At 48.4% G+C, this 26,484-nt stretch overlaps 1 protein-coding gene across 1 annotated transcript in view; it reads left to right on the top strand.

Annotated features, from left to right (window-relative positions):
- The window catches only part of KIAA1549L (KIAA1549 like), a 1,247,838-nt gene that overhangs the window by 733,625 nt on the left and 487,729 nt on the right, over positions 1-26,484 (top strand). The window contains 3 exon segments of the mRNA XM_075325616.1: positions 5,975-6,126; positions 9,901-10,072; positions 10,619-10,782. Coding sequence (XP_075181731.1) covers positions 5,975-6,126; positions 9,901-10,072; positions 10,619-10,782 — 488 coding nt within the window.

The raw sequence follows: 26,484 nt of genomic DNA on the forward strand, positions 1-26,484 counted from the left end.
ACAGTTTAAAATCAGGATAGGTGAACATCTAGGAGATATTAGAAATAAACGGGACACCCCTTTAGCCTGCCACGTGAACAGTTGCCACAATGGGGATTTGGGATCTATCTCCTTTAGGGTCATTGAGGTCATCACACCAACAATCCGTCTAGGGGACTGGAATAAGAGATTATTGTAGAGAGAGACACGTTGGATCTTCTGGATGGAGTCAGTTATTCCTGGAGGCTTAAACGAACAATTAGTTTTTTCTAGCTTCATTTAGCCGTTTTTTGCCATTTCCCTCTCCCATTATGTGGATCTGAGCCGTAGTTTATTTGAAGAAAGGAGTTTTTCTCCCTGATGGGAATCAGTTTATACTCGGTATGGTTTAACCATGAGTTTCTTTTGGGTGTGTGGTAAAATGTCACATACCTTTTACAGTCTGAAACATTGTCTTTCTGTTATTTATTTAGTCAGATGATATTCCCTGGTTTTGGTAACTATAGTATACACTCGGGTGTTCATAGCATGGGAAAGGAATAGGATTGTAGTGACGAATATGGGCTTGAATAACCCTCCCCAATGGTATTTGAGATCTTGATATAATGAAAAATTGGGGAGGTTTTATGGGCAATATATACTAAGCATCCCTTTAATGTGTGACACTTATCGAGCAGTCGGATCTTTGTACATATACTGGGCTAATAATTATGTTAGCTGGCAGCACAAATCAGGTTTATACAAACTTCTGACATTAACAAATGGATATCCTGTATGGACACTAATAACCATGTCTAGCGTCATGGATGACAGAACGTTTGTTTTATATGCCATGTTGTGATGGGGCTACTACGATACCCAGTGCATAGGAAGCCCGTGTACGTCACATCTGGTGACGTCTGTTTCTGCTGTCACATATCCGGATGTTTGGATGGCTGTGGAGTGCAGTTGCATTCCAAAACATGTGGGGCGCATTTGCGTTCAACCGTGAGAGGTATCCCGTCCATGGAAGCCCGTGTATGTCACATTCGGTGACGTCCTATTCTGTTATCACATATCCGGATGTTTAGATGGTTGTGGAGCGCAGTTGCATTCCAAAACATGTGGAGCGCATTTGCGTTCCACCGCGAGAGGTATCCCACCCACGTCACATCCTGTGACGTTAACAGATTGATGTCATTTCCAGGAACGCTATTGGTGGGTTGCGTTTTTAAAAGCGTCCTCCAGGATTCCATACAGCGATGGTAATTAAAACCGAGAGACCATATGGCAGACTATGGCCAGTAATGTATACCCTATTAGGGAGCCCCTGAAGAACCCTGGTGGGACTCATAGCCAGGGGGAAACGCGTCGGGCATGCTGCTGATTGTCCATTAATTTGGGCTGTGGTGACTGAGCCATTCTCAATCGTCTAAAGCTAAGTACTATATGCATGAGATTGGGATGACTACTATGGGTACTTTGTCTGTGCTGTTCATGTTCCATAGATTTCTATGTTGCTTCATTTTCCATAAGTGCCTTCTATGAAGTATATGTTATGTACCTTCTGTGAAGCATCCATGTGTACCTTCTGTGAAGTGTTCAGTTATGCCCTGGTTTATGTGTCACCTTGTGATGATATGATAAGATGACAGCTTTGTAAACGTATTGAGATATCTGTACTGGGTTTTTTTGGAGATTTTTTGGAGGGTGATTACTTTTAACGCCTTATTAATCTCCTTATGTGAACACATATAGGACACAGAAGGACTAATAGGAAATATATCTGTATATCCACATAAAATACATCAGTTATTGCCAATATATACATTTATAGTATTTTACAGTGAGTTATTTCACTGTAAATCCTGCTGAGGCACTTAGCACTTTATAATAATGAATTGTTATATCTAATGGGTTTATAAACTTTAGAAGGAACAAGCATAGTCCATGAGACAATTTACTGTATTTAATTGATACTGCTCTTAATGTATGTGTGTGGTGATTGAGTTCTTAACTGCAGTGCAAATGTTTCCCGCACTCCCCTTTTTCCCAGATCAGCTGCACTTAAGAACAGCGCAGGGAAAGAAGGGTGAGCTACCGACGAGCGGGGGCGCCATTGCGTCTATGAATAGGGTGCCAACCTCCGCGGCAAGGTAGGGCCATCGAAGGAGTTTTTTGTCCACACCCCTTATTGCATTGCAGTACTGCCCCCACTTACCACTGTAAAATTTGTATTGAGCAGTATAAGAAGTTTTTCATGACACATTGGACTTATGAATTTTTGTTTGAGGTGCATTTTAATATCTCCTCTCCCACTGACACAGCGTATCGTTGTAGACTGAATTCTGGTGGTTGGGAGATTATATGAGGAGATATTTTTGATGGTTTATGTGCACCCAAGCTTTGTCCTGTGTCTCTATTGTTATTTGTTGTTTATGTCTGTGGGACAAAATCTGATTTTAAGTGAAATAATAAAATATAAGTTTTAGGGGTTTTTCCTCTCTGGTCTTTATGCTTATCACCCCTGATATATAATATATTGTACATGGTTGTTTTGAGCACATGGTTTATCAACACATTATTGCGGCCTAGAGTCTCCACATCCCAACAAAGTCCACTCTCATCCGGATTTTTTCCAACCACAACTAGACACAACTTCATCAATTTCTCCATCTTTCTCTCAAGATAAACAACATCAAACAAGCAATCTTTCTTTATGCAGACCAAGATAAAAAAAACACCAACAAACAAAAAATACAGGGGAGATGACTCACAACTTGAACACTAAAGGCCCTGTCACACACAGAGATAAATCTGCGGCAGATCTGTGGTTGCAGTGAAATTGTGGACAATGAGTGCCAGGTTTGTGGCTGTGTACAAATGGAACAATATGTCCATGATTTCACTGTAACCACAGATCTGCCAAAGATTTATCTCTGTGTGTGACGGGGCCTTAAGTAATGTTTTGTTAAGTCTGCAGCAGGCGCCTCGTCACGGTGTCCCTGCCCAGTTCCTACATGGTCTGTAATTCACAAAGACACCAATAGTGTCACCCTAGCTACACAGTACCTGTACCAGCCGATTCACGTCCAGCGCTCTTTCTAGACCCCAAGATACCTTATACCAATTATATCACCCAAGCTTGTGCTAAGTCCCAATGGTATCCGTACCAGCCATTTCACGTCCAGCATTAGGCCCCAAGACTACCACATACCAGCCACACCACGCAACTTAAATACTATACCCCAATTGTATCCGTATCAGCCATTTCACGGTACACTGCGCAAGGCCCCAATATTACCACGTACCAGCAGTCCCATGTATTTCCTCACAGAACCATAAACTGTACCACAGACGACAACCATATACTATACCACAGACAATATCCTTTACGTTTCCAGAAGACACTCACAAACTGACTTGCTCTCCTAACTACCAGTCAATCTCCCTTCTAGACACACAACAGGCAGCAGGCAATTAAACATGTGACGGTTCTTCCGAGATTAATATGGCCAGCAGCGCAGATACCCTTCTGCCATCACAGCTAACACAAAAACTGGACACGGTCAGGCAATCAGTGCAACACACCCTGAGACAAACAAGTAAGACTTCAGATTATAAAAATCAGCAGACTTACCATGTTCTCGTATAAAGAGTTGATCAGACTCGTGGTTCAGGGTGTCTAGCATGTCCTGCCATTCCAATCACCGGTCCTCAAGAGTTTATGGTTTATCCTATGCTGACCCCACGTTGGGCACCATTTTGTTAAGTTGAACTCTTACAAAATTTCACAAGTTGCCTACTGCCTGATTCTAATTGGTGTGGATCGAGTGCATGCTTGAAAAATGAGATCAGACACACAGTCGGATATTCATCTTTCCTCGACCAAAGTCGGCCCAGACTCAGAGATTTATTCAAGAACATGCCTTTATAAAAACTAGGAAAAGGGGCATGGTCAGCCCTACAGTAGGCATACTCGGATGTGTCCATTCATCAGTGGGTTGAAAAATGTATTATGCCTGCTTTACACGAGTCGATCTATCGTGCGATAGCACGAGCGATCGTACTCGCCCCCGTCGTTTTTGCATCACGGCAAATTGCTGCCCGTGGCACCCAAACCGTTTAACCCCTGTCACATGTACTTACCTGCCGGACGACCTCGCTGTGGGCAACGAACATCCACTTCCTGAAGTGGCAGGGACGTTCGGCATCACAGCGACGTCACACGGCAGCCGGCCAATAGAAGCGGAGGGGCGGAGATGAGCGGGATGTAAACATCCCACCCACCTGCTTCCTTCCACATAGCCGGCGGGTGCCGCGGGACGCAGGTAAGCTGTGTTCATCGTTCCCGGGGTGTCACACAGAGCAACGTGTGATGCCACGGAAACGATGAACAACCGGCGCCATTTTAATTAAACAATTTTATGAAACCTAGCGACGAGTACACGACTCACGATTTGTGAGCGATACTGCATCGCTAGGAGGTGTCACACGAGACGACGTCGTGAATGATGTCGGATGTGCGTCACGAAAACCGTGACCCCGACGATGCATCGCACGATAGCTCGTCTCGTGTAGAGCCCGCATAAGTCCATGAGCTTATTGGTGGGCATTATCATAGGCAGGTCTATGACGTCATTGGATGGATCCATGGTGATGGTGATGGAAGGGACGTCATATGGTGGATCCATGCTGATGGGAGCGTCTATGATGGTATCAGTAGCCATCTTAGTTATAATTGAAAACCTGGCTCATGTAAAGCAAATTGACCCATTTCCCTCAATCCCTTGTCAAGAGGTTAATCAAGTATTTGATCTAATGGCTTTCCTCAACAAGGGTAGGGCGCGGGAAGAATTGGACGTCAAAGGGGTTGCAGTCAAAGTTCTTTACTCACTGAAGTATCGCCGCCTCTGGGGTGTGGAACTCCACTGTCATGAGCTCCAGCCAATCCCGGATAGTTTGGAGACCAAGGCCGGTGCTTCTTTCTGTGTGTCCTTCCTTTTGGTAGTCCCTCCACCCCTGCGCCTCTTTGGTGGAACGGGTTATGGGTGCCTGTCACACTCCCCGTGAGCCCTGGGATCCCCCTTTCTATCTGGGAACCCGGGTCGAGCGCTCCAGCTCCAGACCACAGGTCCCGGCTTTTCTGAGAGCACTTCCAAACTGTGTCTGTTCATGGTTGCTTTCCTTTCCTTCCTTCCCTCTGTCTGTGTGTGTCGCCTCACTCCCCCTTTTTTTATGATGCTCCACCCTCCCAAGTTACTGAACTAGTGGGCAGGAGGTCCCATACCTCATGATGGCCACCCCCAGCACCCTACCCTAACCTAGTCCCAGTGGGAGGATAACTGACTGTGTGTTGTATGAATTGTGGTGGTTACCGGCAATGACCTCCTCCGTACTCGGAATGAATACTGCACCTCAGCCGAGGTGCAGTACCCTGTGACGACTGAAGCCTCAGGGGCACCACAGTAGCTGATCTGAATATGTGTTGTAGCTGATCTGAGTGTGCGTTGTAGTTGATCTGAGTGTGCATTATAGCTGATTTGAGTGTGCATTGTAGCTGATCTAAGTAAGTGTTTTAGCTGCTCTGAGTGTGTGTTGTCTGTCATAGCTGAGTTGAATTTGTATGTGTCTGTTGTAGCTGAACTGTGTATGTAGCAGAGCTGGATGTGAATATAGATCTGTCACAGTATAGTGATCATAGCCAGATTGGCAGATTGAGATGTGAGCAGGGAAAAAAACATCTGTAGAAGAAATAGAGAATTCATCTTGAATGAAAGAGTGGGATGGAGTAAACTGCCTGCTACACTGGTGACCTGCTCTATCCCTGCTGCATCAGGATGGAAACGAGCAGAGGTGCAGATTGAAAGAGACTAAATGGAAACAAAGAAAAAACAGTTTATGGTGTGTAGGCAATAATCAACATGGATTATAGTATTTTTTTTTATTTTTATACATTTTATACAAGCTGGAAAACATTTTTAAATTCTGACACTAAATTCTTATCTTTTCCTAGTGATACAAGGTGTTGATAACCAGTTATTGGCATCAAATAACCAAAGCTTTGCACGGCAGATGGAGGAGAGACTTGCCAAACTTTTTCAGCTCTCTAGTCAACAATCAAGAAGATTTAAAAGAGCAACCACAGTAGGGAGCTACACAGTTCAGGTGGGTAAAAACTCAACCACACAGGTGTCATTTGATCCTCAGTTGAAGAGGAGAAATGTTTCTTTATTCTACTGGAAGAGATAACAGTCCTCTCCATGAGCTTTATCTGATGTAGCAGCTCAACCCCATTTAATAGGACTGAGTTAAGGTGGCTTTACACACTGCAACATCGCAAACGACATCGCTGTAACGTCACCGGTTTTGTGACGTAATAGCGACCTCCCCAGCGACATTGAAGTGTGTGAAACACATCAGCGACCTGGCCCCTGCTGTGAAGTTGCTGATCGCTACAAATCGTTCAGGACCATTCTTTGGTCCTTTGTTTCCCGCTGTGCAGCATGATCGCTAGAAAGTCTCAGTGTGTAAAGGGGACTTTACAGCGACTTCGTTAGCGACTTCCCTTTCAAAAAGCTGCTTTACAACGTCCCCAATGACTAGCTAGGTCGTTCTGCAGGTCCGGATCGCTCTTGCGTCGTTGGCCAGGTCTGCCTGTTTGACAGCTCACCAGCGACTCACCAGAGACTTTGTAGCGATCCCGGCCAGGTTGGGATCGCTGGTGGGATCGCTAGAAAGTCTCAGTGTGTAAAGGGGCCTTTAGGCTAGGTTCACACACTGTGGTTTTTTTACGCTGCGTTTTTGTGCGTTTTTGCAGGAAAAACGCACAAAAATGCACCTGCGGCAAACAACCGCAGGTGCGTTTTTACCGTGATTTGGTGCGTTTTTTGCTGTGTTTTGCTGCGTTTTTGCTCACTGCGGTTTTATGCGTTTTCTTTATCAGTGATCAATGCCATTAAAGATTGTTGAAGGAAAAAAAAGAAAAAAAAAAGTCTGATGTCATTTCCTTCTTCAATATATTCTTCATTCTCCACTAGTGTATACAGCAGAGCAGACAGCTGCAGAACTACAAGGCTCAGCATGCTCCATCCAGGACTGTATGCTGGAGGGAGAGGCAGGGCGAGCAGAACTACAAGGCTCAGCATACTCCATCCAATAGTGTATGCAGGAGAGCAGATAGCAGCTGCAGAACTACAAGGCTCAGCATCCTCCATCCAATAGTGTATGCAGTAGAGCAGACAGCAGCTGCAGAACTACAAGGCTCAGCATCCTCCATCCAGGACTGTATGCAGGAGTTTTTTGCCCCCCCCCAAAAATGACATGGGCTTCGCCATATTTTTGTATGCTAGCCAGGTACAGCAGGCAGGTACGGGCTGCCCCCAACCCCCAGCTGCCTACTTGTACCCGGCTGGGAACCAAAATTATAGGGAAGCCCTTTTTTTTTTAATTATTTCATGAATTTCATGAAATAATTAAAAAAAAAAAATGACGTGGGCTTCGCCCAATTTTTGAGTCCAGCCAGGTACAACTAGGCAGCTGTGGATTGGAATCTGCAGTGCAGGGTGCCCATGCTTTCTGGGCACCCCCGCTGCGAATTGCTGTCCGCAGCCTCCCCAGAAAATGGCGCTTTCATAGAAGCGCCATCTTCTGGCGTTGTATCCAACTCTTCCAGCTGCCCTGGTGACGGGTGGCTTGCTGGGTAATAATGGGGTTAGGGCTAGCTGTATATTATCAGCTAGCCCTAAGCCCGAAATTCATGGTGTCACAACAATATTAGACATGGCCACCATGAATTTCTAGTAAAGATAAAAAAAACACACAGAAAAATATTTTTATTAGAAATAAAACACAGCACAATTAGTGACTCCATCTTTATTGAAATAAAGAACCCCCCTCCGCAGTAATCCTGGGTCAAGGGTCTCGCGCCGTCCAATCCGGATCCAATATCATCTGATCGGTTTGCTGGAAGGCAAAGCGATCAGATGATGTGTCAGGTTCAAGGATGTGAATCACATGATACAGCAGCTGATTGTATAAAAGCCGTTTATACAATCAGCTGATGTATCAGTGCAAAAAAAAAAAAAAATACTCACTTATGTGCTGATTACCGGCAGCTCCTGGAGCGGAGTCTGATCCCGTCCGATTGCTGCAGGAGCTGCCGGTAATCAGTGATGAAGTCTCCTAACGGCATCAGCTGATAGGTGAAGCCGGTGGGGCGCCGGCGTCACCGCGAGACTTACGATCAGCTGACGCGTCAGGTGACCGCATCAGGTGATCCATCGCCAGGTCCTGCAGCCATCGGACGTGCCTGGGGACACTGCACACAGCCGGAGCGGTGGTACCGGGAGAGGAGCTGGGAGCGGACATTGTACCAGGAGTCTGCAGACACGTATGACATTTTTTTTTCTGCTGTTCACTTTTGATTTCACAGCTGCCTCCACCTTCCGCCCGGCCATGGCGCCGCACGGGAGCCGACATGCACAGGACGGGAGGTGGACGCAGCGGTGACGGTACCGGGAGGATTCACGCTTCTCTGTTTACTGACAGAAGGAATCCTCTTCCTGTACATGTCACTTTACTACCCACCCCTTGCGTTTATAGCTGCGTTTTTAGCCATAGAAACGCACTAAAACGCAGCTATATTTGCAATTTGCGTTTTTCATTGCATTTTTGAGCATCTCAATGAACTCAATGGGTGGAAAACGCAGTGAAAAACGCAAAAGAATTGGCATGCTGCGTTTTTGTGTGCAGCACAAAAACACAGCTAAAAAAAACGCTGTGTGCAGACAGCAAAAATGAAAACTCATAGACTTTGCTGGGTAAGCAATGTCACAGCGTTTTCTGAGCAAAAACTCACCCGAAAAACGCGCAAAAATCCCGCGAAAAACTCACTGTGTGAACTTACCCTTACATTGTCAGAAACTGTCCATAGAAAAAAGTAGATGTGGCCAAGCACATTAGTGTAAAGTGGATAAAAACAGACAATTTTTAGAAAAACATTCATCCATCAAGTAAAATGTAACAATAAACAATTGGTTTAGCCAAATTTTACCCATCATTGTCTGGAAAATAGTTGGTCATGTTTAAAATTTGAACTTATTAGATGCAGGTCCAAGGAAGAAATGTTCATGAAAGAACATTCCCAAAAAGTGAAATAAAGATCCTTTATCCTTCTCCCATAGCCACATGTACAGATGTGTTCTTCCGTGTACCTGTAACTCATAGGATCGCATATTAAAAACGGATATGATTTTTACTGGATGATGCAAGATTATATTGAATTTGAATTAAGATATAATATAAATGCTCACTGTCACTTCAGGAAACTTTGTATGAATCAATAGTTTCTCCATTTTTGAGCCACTTCTCCCCTCATCTGCTAACCCTAAGAAACAGTTAAAATAAACAGGACATACTGCCATCTCTCTGAAGTGTCAGTTACAGCATATTACTAAAGTCTACAGAGAGTAGAGGGTGAAGAAAGAGGGTGAAATAGTAACAGAATGTGAGTGTTGATCTCATCCCAGACCTGGAGTCACAGTACACTGCTCATTACTGGTGTGTGTTGCCTTCCATGCTGCTGATCCTCTTTATGTGTGCTGTGTAGAGACATGTCTGAGTTGGGTATGGAAGACAGAGTAGTTGCTAGGCGCACCCCCTCATTTCAGTGACAACTGAACATTAGAGGTTGTTTTGTATGTACTGGTCAATGTGAACTAAAATGTGATATTGGTGTAATGATGGTTTCCAGGCGATTGTTCATTCATTGGTTGTTCGGTCATCGATTTATGTAGAACTAATGTGTAAGGCCAGCCTAGCACTGCTTATCTGCGATAAAGAGAAGACACTTTTTCTAGTCTTGTAACATCCTGTAATGTAGTAAATTTGTTCTTCCAACATATGTGTCATTGTCTACTTGACTTTGATATTTTTTTTCAGATGGTGAAAATGCAACGTTTGGACGGTCCTAATAACTTGGCTGAATTAACTTACTATGCTGTGAAAGATGGGCAGCCATTACTGGGCACAGTGGCTGCCAAGCAGCTGAGTACTAATGACCCCCAGACCATGGCCCTGACCCTTGGATATATTGTTAAAGTGCAAGCAAATTGTAAGCACAATTTTAACATATTTAACTAATAAAAAGTCTCTAAAACAAGAAAATGTGTGTTTTGCCTAAAATGTAGCAATTTTATATTGTTATAATTTTGTAATTGTCCTATGTTAATTCCAAAGGGGGAGCTCTCACTTTCAGGACTATTATTCATTAGTCTGAATGAAGAGAGGTTATAAGAAGTGCTTCTCATCTTGGAGGATGGAGTACAGTCTTACATTTCCAGGGGAGCCCATTGACTTCAAGGGGAACTGATTTTCTTTTGAAACTCACCATTTCTCCTGTAGTGGCTTAGTCTTGGAGCAGTTATTTCCAAATTCCCAGTAAGATTACTGTCCTGGACACCGTGTGATGAGCCTAACTTAAGGGGATCCTTCTAAACAACCCAGTGTGGCTGCAACAAATTTAAATAATAGTGGAAATATATTAAGTGTATTGTAATGTCCCCTGAAATCTTTCCTCTGCCTCTGGGTGGTATATCCTGAACATTGATCCTTATAATCCAGACTTCTAGTAAATATGTCCTTCTTTTTCATCATTTAGCTGTTGTACAAAAGCCATCAAACAACCTGTGGATAATTGCAGCAGTTTTAGCTCCTATAGCCATTGTCACTGTCATCATTATCATCATCACAGCTGTCCTTTGCCGAAAGAACAAAAGTGACTTTAAGTCGGACAACATCAGCAACCTTCCTCCTCGGACCAAGGTAAATTGTGTTCCCTTCTTAGATCATATCATCATAGTTTCTTTCATTTTAATTTGTATTTGGCTCCCATAAATACTGATTATTTTTTTGTGCATTATTAAACCAGAAAGTCCATACAAATCCAGCATGAGTTTTCCATTAAAAAGAGTTTTACAGGATTTGTAGGCTCAACAATCAGGGCCCTTACAATCAGCAGAACAATATATTACATGGATGCATTGCTTGCTAAATGGTAGGGATTCTGTCACACTTTTATATGAGATGTGCGTGTGCAGACCAACATATGTCTGATGCACAACAAAAACACACCTAAACGACACCACAAACAAGGGGAACTCCCGGAACACAATAATATTGGTGGCGGTGGGCCTTGGCGCTAGTGAGAGGGTAGATGAGACACCTCCTGCCTTTACTTGCCGCTGTACCCTGCATTCTTAGCCAGACCCTATACAGGCTCTGCTTCTGTCGCCGAGCAGACACCTGAAGCCCTGGAAAACCCTACTATAGTCTTGGCTAGTGAGTGGCTCTTGGCTAGTGAGTTGTAAGGCTTACTAGGCCCACCGCTGCACTAATACAACAAGAGGGTAGGTGAGACAAACAAGGGAATAACAACCAAAATGGAGAAGATATAACTTCAGGTCGAATCCACAGCATCTCCTTCCACCAACGCGGCCAGAATAAAAATTTGTTTTGTATAGTCAGCAAAGATTGCTGAGAAGCCCTGCTAATTAAACACAAAGGGGTGTGGCTACAGAGCGGCTGCAGCTGACCTGCACTGCTGGGAAGATGCTAGCAGCAAAACTGACATGAACTGTTTCAGCATCAAGAGAAACAAAATAACATTTAGATGTAGAGTCTCAGATGGGGATGAGAGGCTCCAGTTCTAAAGCTGTCACGAGACTCTAAAAACAGGGAAACGACCATAACAGGTCACAGGAGTAACACCCTAAAAATTCATAGATTAGTTTAAACACAGATTTGCACAAACATTTGGTCACCCTGGATATACTGTAAAGTTATAATGTCAACCAAATCAGAAAACCGCACCTCAATATTTTTCTAAGGTATTACATGACGCAAATTGTGTCTCTGTAGAGCCCTAGCCCAACAATAAATGGGAAGGACACCAAATTAGGGTTCAAAATTTTCACATGTAGATTATGTATCTCAAGTGTCAAAAGTCCCACCGGTAAGAGTAATATTATACTGGTAGACCCTTGTTCATCAGTCCAGGTATAGACTGGCTCATTAAAGTGGATCCTCCATTGTCCTCTCACCAGTAGGGTAGCTAGTAGGGGGGCAGAGGGGGCGGTTGACCCGGACCCCATGCTCAGAGGGGCCCACTTAGTAGTAAATCTTCATTTGCTGGAGGGGGCCTGGTAACGAGAAGACACAGAGATCAGGCTGCTGTGAGAGCAGGAGAAAATGAAAGGAAAGTGCTGATAGGTGAATCAGCAGTCAGCAGGAGGCTGCTGTGGAAGGCTCCTCCAATCAAAATGCAGGTTGCTCTTACACAGGAATCTGACAGGACTATGAAGGCAGCGCTGAGGAGGATGAAGCTCTGCAGCTACACTCACCACCTGCGGACCAGTGAGCTGTGCGGCTGCCATATAGAAAAGTGTGAGGACGGCACCTCTGTACAGACACTGCTGGCTGTGCTGCTGGTGAGTGGAGGGCAGGAGACTCAGGACAGCCCTTCTCTGGGGAGGTGGTGGGGAGGGCAGGACACTCATCACATCTCTTGGGAGGTGATTGTTTCATGTGAGAACTGGAGAACGTCTGTCCTGTTTCTAACTTCATATCTGTGATAGAATCCCCCTCCCTGTGCAGTGCAAAGGGTCTTGAGGGTCCTGAGAGTCAGGAATAGTGTAACCCCAACCTGTGTCTGCATCTGATGGAGGGGGAGTTCATGGATGTGCAGGTCTTTAACACTGCCCTGCCACACTGCCCAATTACTTAAGCCCGCAACTCTGCCCCACCACTGTATACTGACGCCTGCTGCACGGTGCTCCTGTCATGACACTGTACTGAACTGTAATCATAGGACAATGCCACCAGTCATAGTGACCCCATGACATATTTGGGGCCTATAAGCTGCGTTCACTACCAGTGGGCTCTTATATACCGCATTCTAACATGCTGTATATAAGAGCCCAGGATGCTGTGTAGAACATCAAAAACACTTTATAATACTCACCTAAACTGGTCACTGAAGTGGATGTGGCTCAGATGGGCGTCTCCATTCTCCGGTGCCGACACTTCCTCTTTCGGCCATCTTCGTCCTTGTTATGAAGCCTGTGTGCATGACACGTCCTACGTCATATACACTCGCCTGTCCCGCGCATGCGCACTACAATACTTTGATCTGTCCTGATCAGGACCTGAATGCCGGCAAGTGTGTATGACGTCAGACGCGTCATGCACCGCAGGTTCAGAAGATGGAGGACAAAGATGGCCGAAAGAGGAGGCGCTGACACCGGAGGACGGAGACGCGAATATGACGCAACTCCACCGCAGAGACCGGTTTAGGTGAGTATTATAAAGTGTTTTTAATGTTGTAGACCGTGGCCTGGGCATGTTTGAATGCTGTATATAAGAGCCCACTGGTGGTGGCCGCAGATTATAGGGCAAAAAACTGGTGACAGGTTCCATTTAAATGTTTTTTTTTCACTTTTGGTTTATCTTCGTCCAGGAGGGCACGTCAATGTAAAAAAAAATACAAACCATGTTGTCCTCACCATCCCTGGGTCTACTGCCGGTTTCTGCCGCTGGTGTCTGGTATTGACCATTTTACTGACATCACGATGACAGTGAAGCAGCCAATCAGTGAGTTCTGCAGCTTTGTCAGTGTAAACCGACCATCCCGCTCAGAGCTGTTGAGCTCACTGATTGGCTGCTGCACTGTCATTGTGATCAGAGATGCAGTCACTGCCAGACTCATCAGTTGTTTCCCAGTCTGTACCTCACATGTAAATGTACCCTTGCAGGTTTTTCCATGTGTTATTAGACCTCATCATGTGGATGGTGGTCTGTATGGGGCATGGGGGGCAGTGCAGCAGGGCATGCACTGGGTGTGTAGTGCAATAAGTGTGGACAGCATTAGACATTACACAGATCCTCACTGTACAAACCCGGCTCTTGTGCTCGCTGACGTCTCTGTAGCGCCCCTGAGACCCTCAGGGCACTACAGGGAACTGCATCCTCTAGGCGATGCAGGACCTACCCCCTGGGACATGGAGTACCAGTGCCGATTCCACCAACACACATATAAAATCCTAGTTCTCCCCTCCACACTGGGCAGAAGGAGTTATCCATGTAAGGGGATGGTCGCCATGGGAATGATCCCTGGGTATAGCCAGCCTGGTGGGAGGGGTCTGCAGTCAGTCTAGAGGAGAGTTGAAGTCGGGAGCACACAAGAGAGGTGTGCAGACGTGCCGGAGCTGGGAAGACTCAGTGACGTGTGAATGAGCCCTCCATTAGGCCGGGTTCACACCAGTGTATTTTTGGCTGAGTGCTGTACTGCTGTGCTATAAAGCAGACATTGCACTGACAGCACACGAAGCAATATTATTCAGTGGGGCCCTGCAGAGGATCAATTTTTGTTCTTCAGTGACCACATCTGCATGTAAAAATAAAAATCCCAGCATGCATTTGTTTCTTCTGTGTGTGAGGTCAGACTTGCCCATTCAAGTCGAAGGCTGGGGTCAAAGGAGCGTAGAGCATGGGATGCGATATCCTGATGACACTTTGCTCTGGCTCTGCTGATGACACTCAGCTCTGACTCTGCTGATGACACTTGGCTCCGGCTCTGCTGAAGACACTTGGCTCCGGCTCTGCTGACGACACTCGGTTCCGGCTCTGCTGATGACACTCGGCTCCTGCTCTGCTGATGACACTCGGCTCCTGATCTGCTGATGACACTCGGCTCCGGCTCTGCTGATGACACTCAGCTCCAGCTCTGCTGATGACACTCGGCTCCGGTTCTGCTGATGACACTCGACTCCGAGTCTGCTGATGACACTCGGCTATGCCTCTGCTGACGACACTCGACTCCGGCTTTGCTGACGACACTCGGCTCCGGCTCTGCTGATGACACTCGGCTCTGGCTCTGCTGATGACACTCGGCTCCGGTTGTGCTGATAGCACTCGGCTCCGACTCTGCTGATGACACTCGGCTCCGACCCTGCTGATGACACTCGGCTCCGGTTGTGCTGATAACACTCGGCTCCGGTTGTGCTGATGACACTCGGCTCCGTCTCTGCTGATGACACTCGGCTCCAACTCTGCTGATGACACTCGGCTCCGGCTCTGCTGATGACACTCAGCTCCAGCTCTGCTGATGACACTCGGCTCGGCTCAGCTGATGACACTCGGCTCCGGCTGTGCTGATAACACTCGTCTCTGGCTCTGCTGATATGCAAAACAAGGGTGCATTGCTCTAGAATCACTGCGTTGAGAAAACACGTGATGGTGCTCCGCGGTGCCTGATGTTGATCTCCCTAAGGTCAACCATCCTTACCTATGTGGCTCTACTGATGACACTCGGCTCCGGCTCTCCTGATGACACTCGGCTCCAGCTCTGCTGATGACACTCGGCTCCAGCTTTGCTGATGACACTCGGCTCTGGCTCTGCCGATGACACTCGGCTCTGGTCTGCTGCCATTATTTTCGTCAGTCTGTTTAAAGCTGAAGAAAATGTCGCAGATCAGACATGCAATATTGACTTGATTTTCTCATTGCTTTCATCCGATTTACACTCTAATGTAAGTGAGCCCTAAGGGGCACTTTGCACACTACGACATCGCAAGCCGATGCTGCGATGCCGAGCGCGATAGTCCCCGCCCCCGTCGTAGCTGCGATATCCTTGTGATAGCTGCTGTAGCGAACATTATCGCTACGGCAGCTTCACATGGACTCACCTGTCCTGCGACCGTCGCTCTGGCCGGCGACCTGCCTCCTTATTAAGGGGGCGTGTCGTATGGCGTCACTGCGACGTCACACGGCAGGCAGCGAATAGGAGCGGAGGGGCGGAGATGAGCGGGATGTAAACATCCCGCCCACTCCTTCCTTCCGCATATCCTACGGAAGCCGCAGTGACGCCAGTAGGAGATGTTCCTCGCTCCTGCGGCTTCACAAACAGCGATGTGTGCTGCCGCAGGAACGAGGAACAACATCGGACCGTCACGTCAGCGTAATTATGGATTACGCCGACGCTGCACCGATGATACGATTACGACGCTTTTGCGCTCGTTAATCGTATCATCGAGCCTTTACACACTACGATGTCGCATGCGATGTCGGAAGTACGTCATTTTCAATTTGACCCCACCGACATCGCACCTGCGATGTCGTAGTGTGCAAAGCCCGCCTACGACTGTGTAGAAAAAGTGGATCCAATACAGAACATCCTTATTGCATGTGGTTTTTTACAGATTCACTGCAACTCTTTAAATGGTCTTGTAAATTATTATATCAGTGTTGGCCTTTGTGTAGAGATTTATTGTCAGGCTGCAAACACATTAGTGTATGGCATCCGACGCAAGAGCATCGGATGCGATATGCCAATGATCCCCGGCTCAGGTGTACCACCCCCCGCATCAGCTGCCGAGCTGCTCGGATCCGGAGCCGCGGTGGCTCGATGGGTCTTCGGACAACGAGAGGGGGATCGCGCGCGCACTCAAAGTGAAAAGGGGGATATGTACAGGGGATTTGGAAGTTCGTGACGCCACCCACGGTGCGGGGTAAGATGGAGTACCACTGCTGCTGTTGGGGCGCCCGGTGGCGGTGGTATGGCAGCAAGGTGTTTAACCCCTCCGTGGGTAAGGGGTTGTGCCCCGGGGCCCGGTGACTGTAGCAAAGGGGTGCCGTTGGGAAGGAAAGGGTTTCTGCGTACTCACTCAGGCCAAGAATACTGACACCGACAGCTTGTAAGCCAGAATTCTGAGCACCGCTGCAGCAAGGAGGGAGCACGCTTGGATCCGTGCCCTTGGTGTTGCTTGTTAGCCTGTGACCTTTTCCGTGGCACCGTCTTCACTGTTTGGACCCTGTAGTGTGGAACTATCCGGGTCCCGCTCACTCATATGGCTAATGGAGTGAGCTTGCTCTCAGGGTTCACGCTCGGGATTTTCTGGACTGTATTTGGGAAAAGTCCTATCCCATCGGTGCGCTAGTACCCCAATTTTAGAGCGGGTGAGGGATGAATCTTGAAGACTTCACCCCCCATCGGGTAAATTACCAGGACGCTTGAAACTACTTCCTGGCCTAGGGTCCGTGTATCCCGTCGTGCCCTGGCCCCTGCCCAGAGATGGCTCAAGGCCGCCGACTGCCCTCCTCGGCAGATCCGTGCCCCTTGACACGATCCCCTGCGACCGGGGTTCCAGCTCCTACCAGGCCCAGACCAACGTCTGCCACCTAGTAGACTAAAGGAGCCCTGCTTTACTTCCCTCTCTCTTTCCACTTCTCAACTGACACTTTTTCACTTTCCCCTACCAACCCCCCAAGTCGGCGGCCCTATTCCCTTCAGGCCCCCCAATGGTGTGTCTGGTGGGTGTGGTGCAAAGTGTTTCTAGGATTTTGACTGGCTCTGATCTTAGCAACACCAAAGAACAGGGATCTGTAACCAAGGAGGATGTAGATACTGTGCAAAAGGGCAGATTGCACAATACCCTGTGATGACCTGATAGGCCAGGGCGTCACATTCCCCCTTGGTTAAACGTAGCTCATCCCCGAGCTACAGGACACCAGAGGTTTATTTTTGTTTTAACTGTAGACAAAAAGGAAAGTTTAAACATTATCACAGAATTTATTAACAGGTTCATCCCACACAGGGGAGGTTCTTTACTTAAACATTAGTGATGAGCGAGTACTAAAAAGCTCGGGTGCTCGAAGCTCGGGCCGAGCCTCCCAAGATACTCGTGTACTCGGCCCGAGCAACGAGCCCAATGTTATCCTATGGCAGACCCGAGTATTTTTGTGAAATGACCACCGGCAGCATGTAGAAACCCTAAAAATGGCACAAAAGTCTCAGAAGAGTGCTCAAATGACATGGCAACAGCATGGGGAAGACCCCTTGAAGCATTTATCACTCAAAAGTCACAGCTGTGAACAATTTTGTCCGCGTTTTACGCCATTTTTACGGACTCACCAGAAAACCTTCCAAAATGACACCAAAATGAATTTTCATGGCGGAAATGTTAAGGGCACATACCCAATAGTGAGATAGAGCTAATATATGTTACTTTTTGAGATCAATACATGAAAGATTTTACGTAAAACATTGTGTGGCACTCCGATGTCCCTGAGAAGAGACGTACATAAAGGCCTCTGAGTCTAATGTGCCCATTTTGAGGAACTGAGTCTTTGTAGTATTTTCCTTTGCCAGGGCAGTCCAAAATTTTGAGGTTCACCAATGACCCTGCATACAGACGTGCATGAGGGCCTGTAAACCTGAAGTGCCCATTGGAAGGAAGTGGGTCTTTTGTAGTATAGCCCTTAGGCAGGGCAGCCAAAAATTGGGAGGCTCCACGTTGTCCCTGGATAGAGACGTGCATGAGGGCCTGTAAACCTGAAGTGCCCATTGGAAGGAAGTGGGTCTTTTGTAGTATAGCCCTTAGGCAGGGCAGCCAAAAATTGGGAGGCTTTACGTTGTTCCTGGATAGAGACGTGCATGAGGGCCTGTAAACCTGAAGTGCCCATTGGAAGGAAGTGGGTCTTTTGTAGTATAGCCCTTAGGCAGGGCAGCCAAAAATTGGGAGGCTCCACGTTGTCCCTGGATAGAGACGTGCATGAGGGCCTGTAAACCTGAAGTGCCCATTGGAAGGAAGTGGGTTTTTTGTAGTATAGCCCTTAGGCAGGGCAGCCAAAAATTGGGAGGCTCCACGTTGTCCCTGGATAGAGACGTGCATGAGGGCCTGTAAACCTGAAGTGCCCATTGGAAGGAAGTGGGTCTTTTGTAGTATAGCCCTTAGGCAGGGCAGCCAAAAATTGGGAGGCTCCACGTTGTCCCTGCATAGAGACGTGCATGAGGGCCTCAAAACATTGTTCCCATTGCAAAGGAGCGGGTCTCCTGTCGTTTTAATGTCCATTCTGCAAAGAATGGGCGAAAAAATTTACCACTGGGGGTATACCTGAAACAAAGGCCTAACTCTTGTAACGGTCATCATGGTGGCGCATGAGGAGAAGGAGGAGCAGTCCAGCGATTATCCAAAGTCCAGAAGTGTGTACCCATGGGTGACTGGAGGTACATGGCAAATTCCCGTTACAAACTTTAAATTCCGCTCTCATTTGCTGGTGGTGTGGTGAAGTCTGGCCCAATCCAACCCTTGTTCATCTTGATCAGAGTCAGCCTGTCAGCATTTTCAGTTGACAGGCGGGTGCGTTTATCTGTAATGATTCCACCTGCGGCACTAAAAACACGCTCTGACAAACGCTAGCGGCAGGGCAGGCCAGGACTTCCAAGGCGTAGAGAGCCAATTCATGCCACGTGTCCACCTTGGATACCCAATAATTGTAAGGCACAGAGGAATGTCGGAGTACAGTTGTTCGATCTGCAAGGTACTCCTTGAGCATCTGGGCAAACTTAGGATTTCTTGTGGCACTACCCCGCACCTCAGGGGCTGTGGTACGTGAGGGGCTGAGAAAACTGTCCCACATCTTAAAGACTGTTCCCCTACCTCTGGCGGATTGGACTTGTGCCTCTCTCGGCTGTACGCCTTGGTTGTCCACTGATTCCTGACCTATGCCGCTAGCGTTTTGTGAGGGGAATGCTTTGCCTACTTCCGTGACTATGGCCTTCCGGAACTGCTGCATTTTGGTTGACCTCTCCGCCTCGGGAATAAGAGACATAAAGTTCTCCTTGTAGCGTGGGTCTAACAGTGTTACCAACCAGTAATGATTGTCGGCCAAGATGTTCTTAACGCGAGGGTCACGAGACAGGCAGCTTACCATAAAGTCAGCCATGTGCGCCAGACTCTTAACAGCCAGGACTTCAGTAGCCTGACCAACACGTTGACTGAACATGCTGTCCTCCTCCTCCTCCTCCTCCTCCTCCTCATCTACCCTGTCCTCTGGCCAGCCACGCTGAACCGAGGATATGACTGGTGTGCATGTCATATCCTCAATTTGGCCGGAGATTTGCTCCATGTCTTCATCCTCCTCCTCGTCATAGTCCTCCACTGCACGTTGTGATGAGACGAGGCTGGGCTGTGTGTTATCACCCACACCCACTACTGTTTCTTGCTGCAACTCAACGCGCTCCGCCTGCAATGCATCATGTTTGGTTTTGAGCAGAGACCGTTTTAGAAGGCAGAGTAGCGGTATGGTGACGCTAATAATGGCGTCATCACCACTCACCATCCTGGTGGAGTCCTCAAAGTTTTGGAGAATGGTACATAGGTCGGACATCCATCTCCACTCCTCAGGTGTTATGTGTGGAGTTTGACCCATTTCCCGACGGCTTAGGTGATGCAGGTACTCAACAACTGCCCTCTTCTGCTCACATATCCTGACCAACATGTGCAGAGTTGAATTCCAACGCGTGGGGACATCACACACCAGTCTGTGAGCCGGAAGATGCAAACTGCGCTGAAAGCCGGCAAGGCCGGCTGAAGCAGTAGGTGACTTTCTAAAATGTGCAGACAGGCGGCGAACTTTTACCAGCAGATCAGACAGCTCTGGGTATGACTTTAGAAACCGCTGAACCACGAGGATGAGCACATGGGCCACGCATGGAACATGTGTCAGCTGGCCTCGCCTCAAAGCCGCCACCAGGTTCCGGCCATTGTCACACACGACCTTTCCTGGCTTTAGGTTCAGAGGTGTGAGCCAGTGATCTGCCTGCTGTTTCAGAGCTGTCCACAGCTCTTCTGCATTGTGGGGTTTGTCACCTATGCAGATTAGCTTCAGCACAGCCTGTTGCCGCTTCGCCGAGGCAGTGCTGCAGTGCTTCCAGCTTGGGACTGGTGTGGAGGGTACAGTGGATGAGGATGCGCAGGAGGAGGAGGAGGCTGAAGAGCATGACATTCCGGAGCTGTAGAGTGTGAGTGAAACACTGACTGAGGTAGGGCCTGCAAACCTTGGTGTGGGAAGGACGTGTTCCGTCCCTCGCTCAGACTGGGTCCCAGCTTCCACAATATTAACCCAGTGTGCCGTCAACGAGATGTAGCGGCCTTGCCCACAAGCACTTGTCCACGTGTCTGTGGTTAGGTGGACTTTGGGTGAAACAGCGTTGTTCAGGGCACGTGTGATGTTTTGTGACACGTGGTTATGCAACGCGGGGACGGCACACCGGGAGAAATAGTGGCAGCTGGGGACCGAGTAACGTGGGACAGCTGCCGCCATCAGGTCGCGGAATGCTTCTGTCTCCACCAGCCTAAAAGGCAACATTTCCAGCGCAAGCAGTCGCGAAATGTTAGCATTTAGAACTGTGGCATGTGGGGTGTTGGCAGTGTATTTGCGCCTGCGTTCAAAGGTTTGCTGAATGGATAACTGAACGCTGCGCTGGGACAAGGACGTGCTTGATGATAGTGTTATTTCTGCGTAGGCAACTGCAGGTGCAGGACCGGAGGAGGCTTGTTCGCAGGCAGCATGGACAGGGGATTGGCTCGCATGCACAACCAGCGAAGACGTAGCAGTGACATTAGCAAGCACTGCTCCTCGACTCTGTTGTACTTCCCACAAAGTCGGGTGCTTGGCTGACATGTGCCTGATCATGCTGGTGGTGGTCAGGCTGCTAGTTTTGGTACCCCTGCTGATGCTGGCACGGCAGGTGTTGCAAATGGCCTTTTTAGAATCATCTGGATCCAACTTAAAAAACTGCCAGACTCGGGAAGACCTAACATTTGTACAGGCACCTTGTGTCGTGTTGTTGTTCCCGGGAACGGTTGCCTGACTTCTGCCTGGAGCCACCACCCTGCTTCTTACTGCCTGTTGGGATGCTACGCCTCCCTCCCCCTGTGCACTGCTGTCCTCGCTCTGCATATCCTCCTGCCAGGTTGGGTCAGTTACTGGATCATCCACCACGTCGTCTTCCTCTTCCGCACCCTGCTCCTCCTCCTGACTTCCTGACAATTGTGTCTCATCATCGTCCACCCCTTGTTGAGACACGTTGCCAACTTCGTGAGAACGTGGCTGCTCAAATATTTGGCCATCTGTACATACGATCGCCTCATGACCCACTTCAACATGAGCTGGCGAGAGGCCAGAATGTGCGAATGGAAACGTGAACAGCTCTTCCGAGTGTCCAAGTGTGGGATCATTAATGTCCGAGGACGTGTACTCAGCCTTGTGGTAGGAAGGAGGATCAGGTTCTGAAATGTGCGGTGCAGTATCACGGCTACTGACACTTGACCGTGTGGAAGACAGAGTGTTTGTGGTGGTGCCAATCTGACTGGAAGCATTATCCGCTATCCAACTAACAACCTGTTGACACTGGTCTTGGTTCAAGAGCGGTGTACTGCTGCGGTCCCCAAGAATTTGGGACAGGACGTGCGAGCGACTAGATGTGGTTCTTTGTTGTGGCAAAATTAGAGCTTGCCCACGACCTCGGCCTCTGCCTGCACCACCATCACGTCCACTTCCTTGTTCCTTGCCAACGCCCTTGCGCATTTTGCAATGCTGTGCTGACGTGTATTCACTAGACTTGGGCGTTATATCAAAGTTTGTGCAAATCGTGCACCTGTACGCTGCCACCGACAGGCACACACGTGCGGTTTTTAAATGCAAGCACGGACGCACTAAGAACCTAACACAGGTTTTAGGAGCAAAAATTAAGAACTCTGACACTATCAGCCACTGCTGACTGACGTGTATTATACACTACACTTGTGCGTTATATAATATTTTTGTAAAAACGCACACAAGTGCACCTGTACGCTGCCACCGACAGGCACACACGTGCGGTTTTTAAATGCAAGCACGGACGCACTAAGAACCTAACACAGGTTTTAGGAGCAAAAATTAAGAACTCTGACACTATCAGCCACTGCTGACTGACGTGTATTATACACTACACTTGTGCGTTATATAATATTTTTGTAAAAACGCACACAAGTGCACCTGTACGCTGCCACCGACAGGCACACACGTGCGGTTTTTAAATGCAAGCACGGACGCACTAAGAACCTAACACAGGTTTTAGGAGCAAAAATTAAGAACTCTGACACTATCAGCCACTGCTGACTGACGTGTATTATACACTACACTTGTGCGTTATATAATATTTTTGTAAAAACGCACACAAGTGCACCTGTACGCTGCCACCGACAGGCACACACGTGCGGTTTTTAAATGCAAGCACGGACGCACTAAGAACCTAACACAGGTTTTAGGAGCAAAAATTAAGAACTCTGACACTATCAGCCACTGCTGACTGACGTGTATTATACACTACACTTGTGCGTTATATAATATTTTTGTAAAAACGCACACAAGTGCACCTGTACGCTGCCACCGACAGGCACACACGTGCAGTTTTTAAATGCAAGCACGGACGCAATAAGAACCTAACACAGGTTTTAGGAGCAAAAATTAAGAACTCTGACACTATCAGCCACTGCTGACTGACGTGTATTATACACTACACTTGTGCGTTATATAATAGTTTGGTCAAAACGCACACAAGTGCACCTGTACGCTGCCACCGACAGGCACACACGTGCGTTTTTTAAATGCAAGCACGGACGCACTAAGAACCTAACACAGGTTTTAGGAGCGACAATTGCTGAGAAGTCTGACACTATCAGGACTGTTTTAGACTGTGTACACCAGCCCCAGATATGATGAAGGCTGGTATACGGTCACCACTAGGAATGGCTATATACCCTGCCTGCCTGCCTGCCTGTATACTGCTACAATAGTCCTGACAAGGACTCTTTTGGTCACTAGCCTGTATTCCAACCTGGCTATACCCTGCCTGTATACAGCAACAATAGTCCTGAGAAGGACTCTGCTACTGTACTCCGACCTGGCTATACCCTGCCTGCCTGTATACAACTAGAATAGTCCTGAGAAGGACTTTTGGTCACACTATTTGCAGCCCTGCTACGGAAATAGCTATAAAGGGCTGCAAACCTTTCCCTGAAGCAGCGACACTCTCCCTGCACTGACTGTCTGGATAGCTGTGAGCAGAGCACAGCGCGCCCGCCGGTATAAAGGCTCGGTCACGTTGTGCAGGCCGGCCAATCACTGCAATTCCACAACTAACAGGGCTGTGGCATTGCAGTGGTCTGCCAGCCAATCCCTGCATGAGGGCTGGCTCTCAAAAGAGCGCCAACATGCAGGGATGAAGACCACGAGTACAGCACGAGTATCGCGAGATTACTCGGTCCCCGCCGAGTAGACCGAGTACAGTGATACTCGTGCGAGTACCGAGTAGTAACAAGCATGCTCGCTCATCACTATTAAACATTACTAACTGTTAAGAGTTTACCGTCCAACTGTGGGACGCTATCGGTTTTATTGATAACGGAGGCTCAACCTACTCCGTTGCAGCCCCTTCCTGCGATTGTCCAGTCCCAATGTCCCGGACCCCTTAACCCGCCACCCAAACAACCTGACCCCCTGGAAACCTATCCGCGGTTCCCTGACCAGGTTAAGGTCCTGGGTGTTGTCTTTAGACGACTCTGGTTGGCACAGGAGGTGCAACTATATACAATACACAAGTTCGTGTTGGTCACACCAGTCCTGTGACCATGGTCCATTTTTTCTTATATATAACTATAAAATATAACGGAGTCCATGTACCATTTGTGCACACTAAAAAGGAATTTGGTGGTTAATCATGTAACTTCTTCGTTCATTTTCAATTATTCACTATAACGTTCATTGGCTTATATCTATATGAAAAATAACAAACTATGAAAAACAATAAACGAAAACACCGATACCTAACAGTTCTATGGCATCGTAAAAACACTGGCATTATAACATTTTTCAACATTCTTAGTAGTAAATCGCCGGGTCCCATAGCCACGCTTCCTTGCGTCTACGTGCTACTGACGCCGACACAAACCCTTCCTCAAACATCACATGTTTGGTTACCTCCAGGGCATACCAGCCCCTCTCTCTGCAATGTCGGGTATAGGTAACCATCTTCTCCGGCTGAAGATTGCGCCCGGGGGGCCCCCAAGGGAGGTGCTGCGCTACGTCTCGTTGGGACACATACACCCCTGCCGTGAAGCCTGCTTCACGGATGAACCCCCACCCCAGCTCGGGGTCAAACTGCTCTACAAGGCCACGGCACCGTGGCCCTTTAACTTGAGAAGCAGTGTCCCTCACTTGCTCTTTTACTGCTCTCTCACGGGCGGCAAGCTCCCATCGTCGCCGGTCTCGGGCTACGATCTCCACTTGCAGCTGGTACTGGTGTCGTTCCCAGTAGGGGGCATCAGCGTCCGGCTTCAGCTCCCTAGCTGGTTCTGGCTTTATCTGAACTCTTGCGGCCCCAACAGCCGTCGGGATGACGCGCGGTAGTGGAACCGGTGTGACTGCAGGCTCCGCTTCCGGAGCTGTAAGTAGAAAGACCGACTGCTCCGCAAGCCGGAGTTGTAGGGCCCGGGTACTCCTCCTCTGAGGACGGGCCCGGTGATGCGGCCGGGTCTGGTCTGGCCGGTCTCCGGACAACCGCTGCCATGACAGGGATAATGGACGAGATCGGGGCCTCTGCATCTGGAGCTTCACATTTAAATACTGTAGGTTCTGCTGCCGCGGTTGGTGTGGGCAGCTTGGCGTCTGCTGAGGACGAGGTAGGTGACAGTGGAGTGTTCACCGTGAGTAGGGGCGGTCCGGATCCCTCAGCCGCTGTGGCCGGATTTGGGCAATCAATAGGGACTGGGTAACCACTTACCCTCTCTTCACATGGGATTTCAATCTCATAGGCTTGCACCGCCATCGCCAGGCTCCGCATCTCTTCCCTCCAGTGGTTCAGGATAGACAGGAACTGCGTCCGCATTCCCCTGCACAGCTGCTCTGTCTCCTCCTCAATCCATGTCGCAGTCCCGGGAACAGCACGCTCCGGTGACCAATCTCGTTCGGCCATCTTGCCACTGCATCTTCCAGGAATGTTATGACAGAGTCCTGGCGTCCCTGCTTCACTTTCGGTGGGATTACATTCCGGCACGCCTCCTCGGTCTTTTCTCAACACTCTTTTGTGCGCTGTGGCTCTCTGGGAACTTCCGGTTCCGGCCTCACACGCAAGACGAAGGGCGGGGCTTAGGCTTTGCACACTCGGGGAAGACAGCGTTTTGGCGCGAAAAGATGGCGGAAAATGGCGGCATTGGTGGGAAAGGACTCTTGACGCGTGTTTTTCAGCTTTCAAGGCGCACGTCACCCAGGTAAGTGGGTCCTGCTCGTATCCTGTTCATGACGCCAGGTTTTTCGAGGTGTTCCGCCGCCCCCCACGTCAGTGGCCGAGCCGCTCGGATCCAGAGCCGCGGAGGCTCAAGGGTTCTCCGGACACTCAAAGTGAAAAGGGGGATATGTACAGGGGATTTGGAAGTTCGTGACGTCACCCACGGTGCGTGGTAAGATGGAGTACCACTGCTGCTGTTGGGGAGCCTGGTGGCGGTAGTATGGCAGCAAGGTGTTTAAACCCATGGTGGGTAGGGGGTTGTGCCCCGGGGCCCGGTGACTGTAGCAAAGGGGTGCCGTTGGGAAGGAAAGGGTTTCTGCATACTCACTCAGTCCAAGAATACTGACACCGACAGCTTG

The sequence above is a fragment of the Anomaloglossus baeobatrachus genome, chromosome 10 (assembly GCF_048569485.1).
Source record: "Anomaloglossus baeobatrachus isolate aAnoBae1 chromosome 10, aAnoBae1.hap1, whole genome shotgun sequence".
NCBI classification, from domain to species: domain Eukaryota; kingdom Metazoa; phylum Chordata; class Amphibia; order Anura; family Aromobatidae; genus Anomaloglossus; species Anomaloglossus baeobatrachus.